We start from the raw sequence: 12,749 nt of genomic DNA on the forward strand, positions 1-12,749 counted from the left end.
ATTTCATATTTTATGCAAATTTAAGGAACTTCTAATTAAAAACTCAGTGGTTTAAAAGCTCTGTGTTGCCATTCTGCAAAGAGTAAGATATTTATATTTCAAATTTAATCAGAAAACTCAGCATTATAATAGAAGCAAGTTGCCACTGAGCAATGCATAATATACTTGTCTTTCAAATTTAACTGCATTATAGAAAAATGGTGGAATTTACAGCCACCAGATTTTGAACATGCATAGTCCTCTACTGGATCATATGCCCCAAGATGACCAAATTTTGATTTTTTTTTTATTTCACATTGTGCAAATTTAAGAAACTTGGGATTAAAAACTCAGGAATATAAAAGCTTTATGTTGCCACTTGGCAAAGCATAAAATTTTTACATCTCAAATTTAATCAGAAAATTCAGTGATGTAAAAATGTTACTTTTGAGCAAAATGCTATTTGTATTTCAAATTTAATAAAAGAATTCAAAGAAATGCATTGCCACTGTCTAACATAAAATATTTTCATTTTCCACAAACCATCTTACCGTTTAGTGAAATGCAAGATATTTCATCTTTCTTTCAAATTTATTGTTATTAATTAATAAACTCAGCGATTTAAAAGCAATAAGATACATTTAATCATTATCAATTACTAGCTAGACCCATGAAATTATATTAACTGGATTCATTAAATCATTATATATCTTTTTCTTTTTTATAATAACTGCTTTAGGCAGCTGGTCATGTATGTGGCTAATTCATCAAATCATTTCTGAACTTGGATTTAACAGCCAAAAGACAGACAAAATTTGTTTCGTTCCTGAAGAAAAAGGAGGTATGTCAGATTGCCCATAATATTTACAAAACTGTATTCAAAACCTACACAAATCTAAAGTTGCTTCTTAACTTGATTTTAGAATGAACTAAAGGGGAAATTTTATTTACTGAATTAATAAAATAATCACTTCGGTAACAATGCCAGTGCACAAATCATAAATAATAATCCATTTGCTTCCAAAATATAAATTTATAAAATAGGGGAAAGAAAAGAAAAAAGCTTACCAATATACATAGAAGAGCTTTCTTTCTTCACATGGTCATCTATATATGTTGTTCCTAAAGTGAAGATTGGAGTTCCCCCACTGCCTATTAATATCTGGGCTATCATGAAAATTAAAATATACAAAGTATTGGAAGATCTTCCTTCGTTACATACAGTTGGGTCAGTTTCATGCGAAGGCGGATTAATAAAGTGCCTATAAAACACAAATACTTTTCATTTTATTATATAAAACTATAGTATATGAAAGTTGTATTAAACTGTAATTCTGAGGCAATATTCATCTACCATAAATTCCCTACTTATATTCCTCTTTAATTTCCTTTTAAATTAAATAAGTGTACATATAAACAATATTACTGTTATAGTAAGAACTGGAAGGAAGACCTTGATTTCGCTTAGTAAATAAAATATTTTGATAGTGAAATTAGACATTTTGGTGTTTCCCTTAATAAATATTTTATGATCTTGGTTACTTTAGAGAGATAAAAAGCTTAAAGAATAACAATATAATTATCAATATTTGTTCGTGTTCTCAGAAATACCAGTAGGTCATCATAAGAGAGTTCCCTAATAACCTTATTTAGGTCTTTATACATTTTTTTTAATCAATACTGAAAAATATACACAAGATGTTTTAATATAGATTTACTGGGCAAAATTGATGAATTCCAAAGCTGCCTACTTCTCTTGCTAGTACAGAAAACTATCCATTAATGCCATATATTTATCAAAATATTTAAACTACTATATTATACCACTTATCAAAATATTTAAAAATGAAAAAGAATTAGAAGCACATAACCCATTAAAGGTGAATATCACTGCATTTTAAAGTTAAATATTTATAGCTCCTATCATTAATATTATAATTTTTATAGCTTAAATCACTAAAAAGCATAAGAAGTTTTGAAAAATACACTCTGCATTGCTCGTAAAATAAATAAATACACATTAAACAAATATTTATTACTCTATGTGTAATTAACTTTCAAAAGCAATATATAGCAGAATTTCAAATACAAACCCTGTATGTGCCGTTTGAGAAGACTGGACGGTGGCAGCTGGTAATTGACAAGTATTTTCATCCATGGGATGAGTTAGATTCCTTAGTAAAATAGCAGAAGAATGCTGTTCCAGAAAGTAAGGAATAGAAAATACAAGGGAACCAATACCCATAACAATAATACCTGTAACAAAATATAATAATTTCAAATAAGAAGTTTAAATTAGAAAGTAATATAAATTAATAAATTAGAAAATTGAATTATATTTTGTTCATAATTGTACAGAGAATTCAGAGCAAATCGGAATAACTTATATCTCTGTTCACAGTTAAGAGTCAAAATGATACTTCAAGAAATCTGAGGAAAAAAGCTGAACTGCAATGAACCTTTACCACCAGATTTGGTGAAAGCATATCAAGACTAGTATGAAGACTAGTAGTATGCAGTAATTGACCGAACCCATGGCATTTTATTTAAACTAAAAAAAAAAAAAAAAAAAAAAATGATGAATTAACTAACTGGCAACCTTATTGATTTGAAGATGGATGTAAAAGTGCCTATGGAGCTACGATTTATTTATGTTACAGCGATCGGAAAATCTAGTTCAGTTTTAGTAGCCTCAAAATCAAAAGTTGCACCAGTGCATGAAATTACATTACCTAAGTTGGAGCTTCTTGCAGGTCTTGTTGGAGCCAGATTATTTTAGCACATTCGAAACAACTTGGAACTTCTGAAATATATAGATTTTATTTCTGGTCTGATTCAATGATTATTCTTCACAGGATCAAAGGTAATTATCAAAAATTGAAAGTGTTGGTAAAAATTGCTAGTAAAGAAAATTGGTTCTTGGAAGGAAAGGCATTTGCAGTGACAATGTGAGATAATATAGTTATAATGCAAGGACATTCATTCCACAAGGAACACCAAGAATTGAATTTGCTGTGAAAAACCATAAAAGGAGAAAAAGAGCAAAATTTACTTCTGAAGTTATCGTTCAAATGAAAATTTATTGTTGAAAGTGCTACCTGTTGGTGCAGCTTTTGGCAATGCTTAGTCAAGTCAGTTAAGATGTCTTTAAGGAGACTCTTAAGAAGTAATATTAGTTTTGTTTCAAGAACTGGAAATCATATTGATAGAAACACAGGCAATTATCAACTCCTGGCCTCTCTCTCATGTTTCAGTGATCCAAATGAACCAGAACTATTAACACCTGGACATTACTCGATCAGATGACGATTGCTGACTCTTACTCAAACCAGTAAAGAGATTCCTACTACGGTATTCCTACTATGGGCTATGATAAGTTGGACAACGCGGTCTTATATGATAAATTATAACTTTTTTACTTAGCCAAGAGATATAAATGATACACAAAGAAGTAATGGACATTAGAATATTGATATACTTCTACTTCTAATTTTCTTGTGCAAAATTCACCCATTTTAATGAATATGAATTATTCCTGAATATCAATGATAATGCACACATATGCCTCTTTTAACATTTCCATTTAGTAACCATAATTAATGCTATAGAACAGAAACACACTTCAGACTGGCAAGGACTTGCAAATTCTAATTAACGTATTTACACATCAACTACTAACAACATTTCCATAATTTGTCTCCAAGCATATTTAGTCTCTAATATTTAAGCACATTCTGAAGTATTTACACAAACAGAATCAAATCAGGTTTTTATTAAAATGAAAAGGCACTCAGGAGCAAGGATCAATTGGTATCACATTTTCCAACATGAAAATAAAATGAGACATAGGTTCAGCCAGTATATTAAGCAATTAAAAAAGGCACAATACAAGGTATATGGGTATGAAATATGAAAACTGAAACAATAAACATACCTTTACCAATCCAGACAGGTATATGTCTATGACTGCCAAGGTAACTGACAAATATTATGGTAAGTAAATTACCAATTTCAAAAGTACTTGCAATGGCTCCAGAAACACGACTGGGAATATCAAACCTTTTCTCAATAGTAGTTATAACACTGCAAAAGAAAAAGGAACTTTACATTTTAATATTCATATTCTTCAAAGATATATACATAAAACATTAAAAGCAGATATTTCATAATATTTGTTGAAATTTATAAAAGCAAAGTTTGATTTATAAAAACCAATATCAAAATGCAATTTTTATTCCTCCAAAAAACTGAGTATGTACAAATGTAGATGTCCACAAACAACTTATAGGTACAAAAATAGGTAGAGATTTTACTGTTGTAAATTTTTTTGGTGTCATTACATATATATCAAAGTTTTTCACCAATAATTTGTTTGGTTTAAATATACACATAAATTGATGATCCAAAAATCTTCATGTTGCAACAGAGTTGAAGCGGGACAGCATGAAATGAATGTTTGGTATCGATGCTGGCATTACAAGAATTTAAGACCATTTTTATTCCATGAATAAACAGTAACAGCTGGAATGTACCTCAATATACTGATTAGTTACATTTGACCAGAGTTGGAGGACTGTCAACCAGACATCATCTAGTCAGGTGACAAAGTCATGGTTGCAAGTCCCAAAGTATCCTGTATAGAGTACGTGAAAATCAAAAAAACATAATTTGGATATGCATAGCATTTTCTTAGTATTGAACACGTAGACTGACAAGCAATTATACTTAAAATCATTTCAAAAAGTCCTTTTGAGAGTTGAGCGAAAAAAAACCATTTTGCTGTGAAGGTGGAGCCATTCAGCAGTAAAGAGAGGAGCATCTGAACAGCTAATTTGTAGGGATAGGAGGTTGGATGAGATGGTAAAAATGAAATTTGATTATTTGCAGGCAAATTTGAAGGAGGAAGGCATTCAGGGCCATACAAAATTTTGGATAGGATGAGCCAAAATTGGAAGGAGAGATCAACTATTAAGAAAATGAAACATTTATTATTAACATTTATTTCAATAATAATTATTTAAGAATAAGATTAAGTTAATTAACAAACAAAAATGAGGGGAATTCATTCAGTGCTCCTAGTAATGCACATCTTCTGGTGTTATTCTGGTCATTAATACTGTAGTGAAAGATTAGGAATGTGCTTTCTTTACTTGTTTTATGGGTATTCATAAAGAATTTCTTGGCTAATTTTGCCATACAGAGCTTGATTTGCAATATACTGCTCGCTACCCAAAATGCAACACAGAGAAGGACAAGAAATTTCAAAGCCAATTTCAGAGGTTATACACAGTATTAATGTTAAGTTCAAATACAGCCTTCTTTGAAGTATAAAATATAAGAGAATCAGTAATGAGTGTTGCCCCATGTTTGTAAATAACCACTGCTACACACAGCAGCATTGAGTGAAAGATATGTTGCTGGGGAATGGCAGCCCATGCTGCCTCCACACAAAAGTTCATCTGATTACACATCACTGCTGCATGCCAGGATAGGCATTCTCCAGTCATTGACCAAACATGTTCAATGGGCAACAGATTTGGAGAACAGGCAAGCCAGGATTAACAATGCGATACAGTAGCTACGAAAGCCTGAACACAGCATGCAACATGTGATTACACAATATCCTGTTGAAATGTGGCCACAGGAAAGTGCTGAAGGTAAGGAAGGAGAAACAGCTGCAAGATCTTACAGATAAGAGCACTGGCTGGTAAGCGTACTGGTAATGCGAGCACAGGATTGGAATCCAGTACCATCCCACACCATAACACTGGATGCAGGACCAGTATGACAATGCATAACAAAACAGTCGTGCAGCCTCTCTAAACAGTTTCTTCAAACTCTAACCTGACCTTCGTGGTACCACAGGCAGAAGCATCATTAATTCAAAAACACAATGTCATGCCATTTGGATGTCCATCTTTGCCATTCAGTACATCACTGCAAATACAGACTTCTATGATTTAAAGGTCTAGCATACAGTTCACAGTACTGTAAATGACGTCAAATTACTCAGCAAATACCGAATGTTGTGTTACAGACTGCATTCTTTGTGATATAGTTGCAGATATGGCAGTGCGCTCCATCAGTTCCATGCGTAAAATATGTCGATCTTCCTGCAGAGAGTTGCAAATGCTCTTGCAGGTCAATTATTCCCTCCTGCACTCACTGATTCCATACTTGCTCACATTTTTCTGTATGAGGTATACTAAAGCTGCATACACAAAAAAAATCTCACATGAGAACAATTGACATTATTCAAAACAGCAGTCTTTCCTCCCTGTATATACAGATTGTAAGGAGCATTGTAGTCGCCCATGATGTGCACATGTGTTGAAATTGTAATCATTTGCAGTAAAGAGTTGATACATGAACATGTTGATTGCAGTATATACATGAAGCAAAAGTTTCATGCTGTTTGAATGCTTTCTTCATGGTGTCGCATTTTGCAAGGCCAGCAGTTCACTTTGGATCCTTCGCAAATTGCAAGAATAGGAATGAACCAATGGTTCTGCCAATCTGCCAAATTATAACATTTTGCATTGTTTGAAAGTTGGCAAATCCCCATACAGAACAGGTAAAAGTAATTATAGGTTACAACATGGTCTTATCAATGAGTAAATTATCAATAGATAAAAGAGTTGAGAAATTTAGAGGGAGAAAGCAAAGGTTATTTTGTAACATGTCGAGATTGTATAACTTATGTCACTTGTGACAAAAACTCTGAAAATTGCTTGTAAAGAGTGACCAGTACCAAAGAAATAAGTTGGTCCATTCCCAAACAACAAGCTGTTAAATTAGTTCATGGATTTTGTTCACCCTGTATATCCAATAATAACTAGGATGATGATGTTTTACAAACTTAAAAGAATGGGATACAAATCTAATTATAATGACTGGCCTGAGCTATTAAGAGTATTTTACTGTATCATATACTCAGTTACAATAATAAAACATTTCTCCTCCCATTAAAGGGATAATTTACATTATATTCTTCTAAATATAAAATACAGAAAAGTGATACAATTGAAAACCACGTTTTAATTTAAAATAAACTATTAAAACAGCACTTTATTTTTAAGCATAAAATATTATGAGTAATACCTATTGAAATAACCTGAAGACAATGCTTGTTGAACAGTAACTAAAACACATGACAGGAAGACAAATATTCGGATACTCGCAAAGCGCTGCAAGAAATGTGGACGGCAAGAGAGTATTCCACATTCCCGAAGATCAAGATCTTCTAAAATAGAATAAAAACAAAATTTGTACAAGCTCTTAAAACAAAGACGACTACATATTAAAGAGGGAAATAAAAAGCAATTAACAGACTCTAATATCTAAAATGAAAAACAAAATTTTTAATCATTTTATGCTCCTAAAAATTATAAACGCAACTTTGTGACAAACAAAAAAAGCTTGAGCTTCAAAACTAAATTCACCCCCCCCCCCCAAAAAAATAGGTTTTCTAATTTAACTCAAACATACTAGACATTTGCAAAATAATTTATACCTCTGCTGTGATCATTTTAAACATTTTAGCCCTTATTTCTTTTTAAATATTATTAAATTATTGACAAATGAAATGTTCTTAAATTTTTATAGCTGAAAGAAATTCATTTATTCTTTGTGAAAATCTTTTTTCCATTTTTTGCTTCCATTCCTGTTTTGTGATTGAATAAAACATATGCTACCAAAGTTTATTTTCAATATAAAACAGTGTTTTCAAAAGTTAATATTCCATCCTTTAACAATTACTTCAGCTAAGATATAGCAATTTTTGGGTTTTCCTAATTTAGGAATAAGAGTGAGCAGAAAAGAGAAAAAATTCCTCAGTATTCGAGTCTCTTATCTGAAAAATAATAATGGTGATTCTTTAAAGGAAAGGTTTCAAAAAACTTTGCTAGCTCTCCTTGCAATCTGAGCTAAAAGGAGGATGGTAGTGCATTATTTTTACCTCACCCTCAACCCCTAGTTACCCCCCCCACACACACACACACACAACTGAAATTATAAAAATTAACTTACACTATACCTATATATTCATTCTCTGTCACAAAAACATGTGCTTTAAGAGGTTAAAAACTTGAACAATAAAAGTAATATTACAATCATGGGAAATGAAAACCAAAATGCAGAACTATAATTTACTCTATTTAAATTCAAATAAAATGAGAAATTTATTCAACTAACATTTACATTCTGAACTACGTAGAAAGTGATCTGATGAAAAACAGTATCTCACTGAATGATATGTACTATAGCCTAATCTATTCCTGGTTAACCAAAGATAATGCCAATGATTAATTCTGAAAACAATAATATGAACTTTAAATAAATTTATAATCCGTTTCTTACAGCCATGTTATAATTAAACAAATAAAATAAGACAGTTGAGCTGGAACTTGCAAAATAAGCAGAGATTAAAAAAACTTTCTCTCCTGAAGATAAACTGAAATAAAAATATGAAATAATAAACAATTTAACAAAAATTAATTGCTCCGAGATGGGAGTTCTTCTGCGAAATGTCAGACATAAAGAACAATTCATTCTCATCGCATATCAAAATCCAAAAGCATTTTGCTAATGTGTGGTAGTTCCAAAAAAAGTTTTTGTTTAGATGAATTAAATTATCAAACTGCTTCTTGAAAATACATATAAACTTATTTCCTATGCCTCTGAATTTCAACATGGTACAGAATATAATTAAAATCAATAATGTATACTAAATACAGTACTAAATACATCATCTTAACATGGGTAAAATATGGCTATTAAAAGTATAATAACCAACAAAATATTGAAAAACAAAAGAACTTTATAACTGATAATAATTTTAATCAAAACTAATATAAAATTAATCAAAATTAACCCAATTAATGTCCAATAAATACAGATTAGGAAGTAAAAATTGCACACAAATGCTTCACTAAAATTACATTGGTCATCAAAATTAAATGATAATGACAGAAATAAAACATCACTCACACCTAATGAAAAATTACTAATAGAAACTTATACAAAAGCATTAGTTAAATTACAATGTATGGCAGTTGATTATTCACAAAATATTGAAATTAAAACCAAATTTATGGAAACTGAAAAATGATGAAAAAATTAAGTAACCTCTTGTGGGAAAAAAAAAATTAATATGGTGATTGGTCACGTCAGACAAATGTGCATACCTCGCATTTTGATTTCATATACTTTACCAAAGTTTCGATCAAGTCTTGTGGAACTGCACTGCACTCTTCTAAAATTGCACTTTTCAGCTCCTGGTTGGGTCTGGGGAGGAATTTGCCATGCTGAGGCATCCCACACATGCTCGATCAGGTTCAACTTGGGTAAGTAAAATGGCCAATGCATTCAAGTAATATCTTCTATTTGCAAGTATTCTGGCACCACATATGCTCAATAAGGACAAGCATTGTCATCCATTAGCAAAAACTGTGTGCCAACAGCATCCCTGAACAGACTAACCTAAGGTTCCACTACCTGGTCCATGTATTTATGATCAGTTATACAGCCTTCTTGAAATACCATATTTGCCAACATAAAAGATGCACTGTTTTTCCTTTGAAAATAGGTCTAAAAATTGCAGTGCGCTTTATATGGCGATAATTGTATCTGATATGTTGTTTCTGAATGGTTCAAAGCTTCATGGAATGCTGTGAAAACAGAGACAGTGATTAAATCATTGAAAAGTGTGACATTAGTAATGTAGTGGATAGGACAGAAGACAATTTGTTGTACGAGGACTCAGATGCTGATTTAGAAAAGGTTTTCAAGTGACTCTTTATTTAGCTCTCGAGATGAGTGTCTGGGTTTTGACAAAAAAAAATTTAAATGTGTTCTTTCCCAGATAGACTGGGTATTTGCAGAACGTATTTGTATTACTTTACATTTAAAATACTGTAAATTTATTATAATGATCATTAATAAAAGTTTGATCTTTCAAAAATGTGCATAAAAAAGAGGATGAGTCTTATACGCGAGTAAATACGGTACATGCAGCTCGGTTCGACCATTTATCATGATTCCTCCCCAAACTATTAAACCACGGTCACGGAAACGAGATATTTCACAGACAAGGGAAGACAATTTGCATGTTTCTTCCTCTCTCCAGATCAAAACACGTCTAGAACCAATGTTCAGACTATATCTGGACTCGTAAGTAAAAAATACTCGGGCCCAGCCATCTTGGCTCCAACGAAAATGACGATGTCACCAGTTTAAACAGGCCTGTCTTAAAGCTGAAGTGAGTGGGATACAAAGCATTGGTTTTCTCTCATAAAAACAAACCTTGTTAAGCCTTTGTGCAGAAGTAAAATGACTAATTCGAGTTCCTGTGGCAGCTTGAAGATCTAAAACCAAATCTCTTCAAGTTGCTTCATGGTTTCTTTCAGCCAATGAAAGGCAGAAAATGGTCTTCTGATGCAGTTGTTGCTTTTGGTCACCTGTGACCAGTGCTTAAAAAGCAGCTCCAAACTCTTGATATGACACTTTGAGGGATATTCAAATCTTTGGCGACCTCCATTTGTATTTAACCTCCTTGATTCTACGAATGATTCGCTACTTTTGATCTTCACTTAAACGATGCCTTTGAGCCATAATTACTGAATATTGATCACTCTCAGAAACCGCATTCACTTTAAACAACACTACAGACCAGAATTCCACCATGCATCTATTGTGGACCACATTGTACCTCACCAAATTTGCACACGTCCGACCCTAACATATGCACAGGAGTGTAATTTTGTGTTCAATTATATTCAATTAACATAGATAATTACAGGATTGGGCTTCAGGTTGCAATATCAACTAGCAATATCAATAGCATAAATTTTTTCATTACCCTTCAATTCTGATGACCAGCATACACACAGCATTACCATAAACATCACAGTCACGAAATCTTGACTTTGGTTAGCCTATATTTTAGGGCTTTTCTTGAATTATTGCCAAGTTGTTTCATTTATTGCCAAGTTGTTGTTTCATTTATGGTAACCTAAATTTGAATGTTATGGAAACCTTCATCATGACTTCTTTGGTTGCATGATCGTGGTGAATTTGACTGATGGGGAAAATATTTGTAAGGGCTTCTTTCTGTGTTGGATATCAGTTAGAAAGTACGTTGCGTATTATGTGCTTTGCATTGTAAAATGACTGCCGGTGGTAAATTGAGTGTTTGACAATATAGTAAAAATATAGATTTTTTTTTTTTTTTTTTAAGTGGTTGAGGACAGAAGAAAAGAAAGGTTGTTGGATATAATTCAACAGATTTATAAGTGTCATCAACAGTTCTGTTTGCAGGAATCAAAAGCTAATGGTGCTTTATCTGTGATAGAAGAATTTTTTCCTTGTCAATAATATCTATCACATATTTTAGAAAAGATGCTTTTTAATTGCTGCCATGAGTAATTTTTCTATGAGTAATTGCTGCCCAACTGTTTTCTGGTATGCATAGAACTTTTTTTTTTTTTTCATAAATCTACTACACCACTACACTACTACACTACTCTACTACACTACAAGAAGGCCCTTCTTTGAAGTAATTTATGCTTATTTGTTGCAGCATAAATTTTGCCTGTAAACAAATTTTTATAATCAAAATTGCCACGGCATTTCCTTGTTGCTTTTTTGTCCACTTTGGAAGGTCGTCTGCTAGATTTGGGCATCTAATAGTATCCCTTCTTTTAGTTCTTTACTGTTGTGATATATATTCAAGCTCTTTTTTTTTTTTTTTTTTTTTTCAATTCTTCAATGCCAAATGCAACACTCATCCACTACAAATTCTTCATCTGCTGCTCTACTTTCAATTTGCTCAGCACGGCAAATTACACTAATCTTAAAACTAGCAGTATAGCTTCTTTGTTGTTTATATGTCATTTTAACACATTTTCTACTTAAAAACCAATAAATAAGTACTTATACTGAAGCTGACAGGATCTGTAGCTGGAAGATGCTAAGAAGAGTCAATTCATAGTGAAGGGGAAGAAAGACGTAATACGTTGGGGTTTGTCATTACAACACTTGGATTATTTAATTATGGCAAAGCACACGAGGGCTATCTGCCTATAGAGAGGTATGCCTTCATGGAGGACTTTCTATGGGAAACTGGCTCGTATACACTATACATGAGAAAAACCCCGAAAACGCCCATGTAGCCAGCCCGTTTGCGGGATTTGAACCTCGGACCGAACTACCAGTGTTCAGTGTATTTACTAACAATAGAAAGGAGAAGGACACGGAGGGGAGATGACAGGACCTGGAATATTCTTCCAGGTATAGAGAACAGAGGCTATTCAAATTGACATGAATACTGATTTGAATGAGGGAAGAATATAAATGTTGTAAGAATCCCATTTAGGGTGAATCATGCATATATTCAAAGGAAGGAATATAAATACAAAGTTCAAAGAAAGCAACTGAGTGTTCTTCTTTGTGAAGGCAGCACCAAGGTGATACAAGCTATTTACAGTGATATTTCATGGAATATGTTTTTTAAGTACATGTAAGTATAACATCAGTGAAAATGCTACATACTGATGCACATTTAAACACGTACATAATTCTTGCAAACGCAGTGCTTTAAATGCATTAAAATATAAATGCTGTACATTTACAAAGATAATGCGTTCTTGTCTGCTAGCCAAGAAGAAATACAGAACAGTAGTTCATGTGTTCATGACTGCCAAAAAAACAACAAAAGTCACTAGCTTAATAATCCTAATAATGCGAACAACTTCAATTTATCATAAATTTTG

At 32.3% G+C, this 12,749-nt stretch overlaps 1 protein-coding gene across 4 annotated transcripts in view; it reads right to left on the bottom strand.

The window, feature by feature from the left end:
- Window positions 1–12,749, bottom strand: part of Oatp30B (Organic anion transporting polypeptide 30B) — a 104,409-nt gene that overhangs the window by 54,604 nt on the left and 37,056 nt on the right. For all 4 annotated transcript variants that reach the window (XM_085823326.1, XM_085823328.1, XM_085823327.1 and 1 more), the window contains 4 exons: window positions 7,081–7,222; window positions 3,914–4,062; window positions 2,073–2,235; window positions 1,048–1,241 (listed from right to left, as the gene is read on the bottom strand). In XM_085823326.1, the coding sequence (XP_085679452.1) occupies window positions 1,048–1,241; window positions 2,073–2,235; window positions 3,914–4,062; window positions 7,081–7,222 (648 nt within the window). The remainder of the gene's footprint in view (window positions 1–1,047; window positions 1,242–2,072; window positions 2,236–3,913; window positions 4,063–7,080; window positions 7,223–12,749) is intronic.

This window comes from Stegodyphus dumicola, chromosome 9, assembly GCF_044657685.1.
Source record: "Stegodyphus dumicola isolate Sdum_Otavi_A_Nest chromosome 9, ASM4465768v1".
NCBI lineage: Eukaryota > Metazoa > Arthropoda > Arachnida > Araneae > Eresidae > Stegodyphus > Stegodyphus dumicola.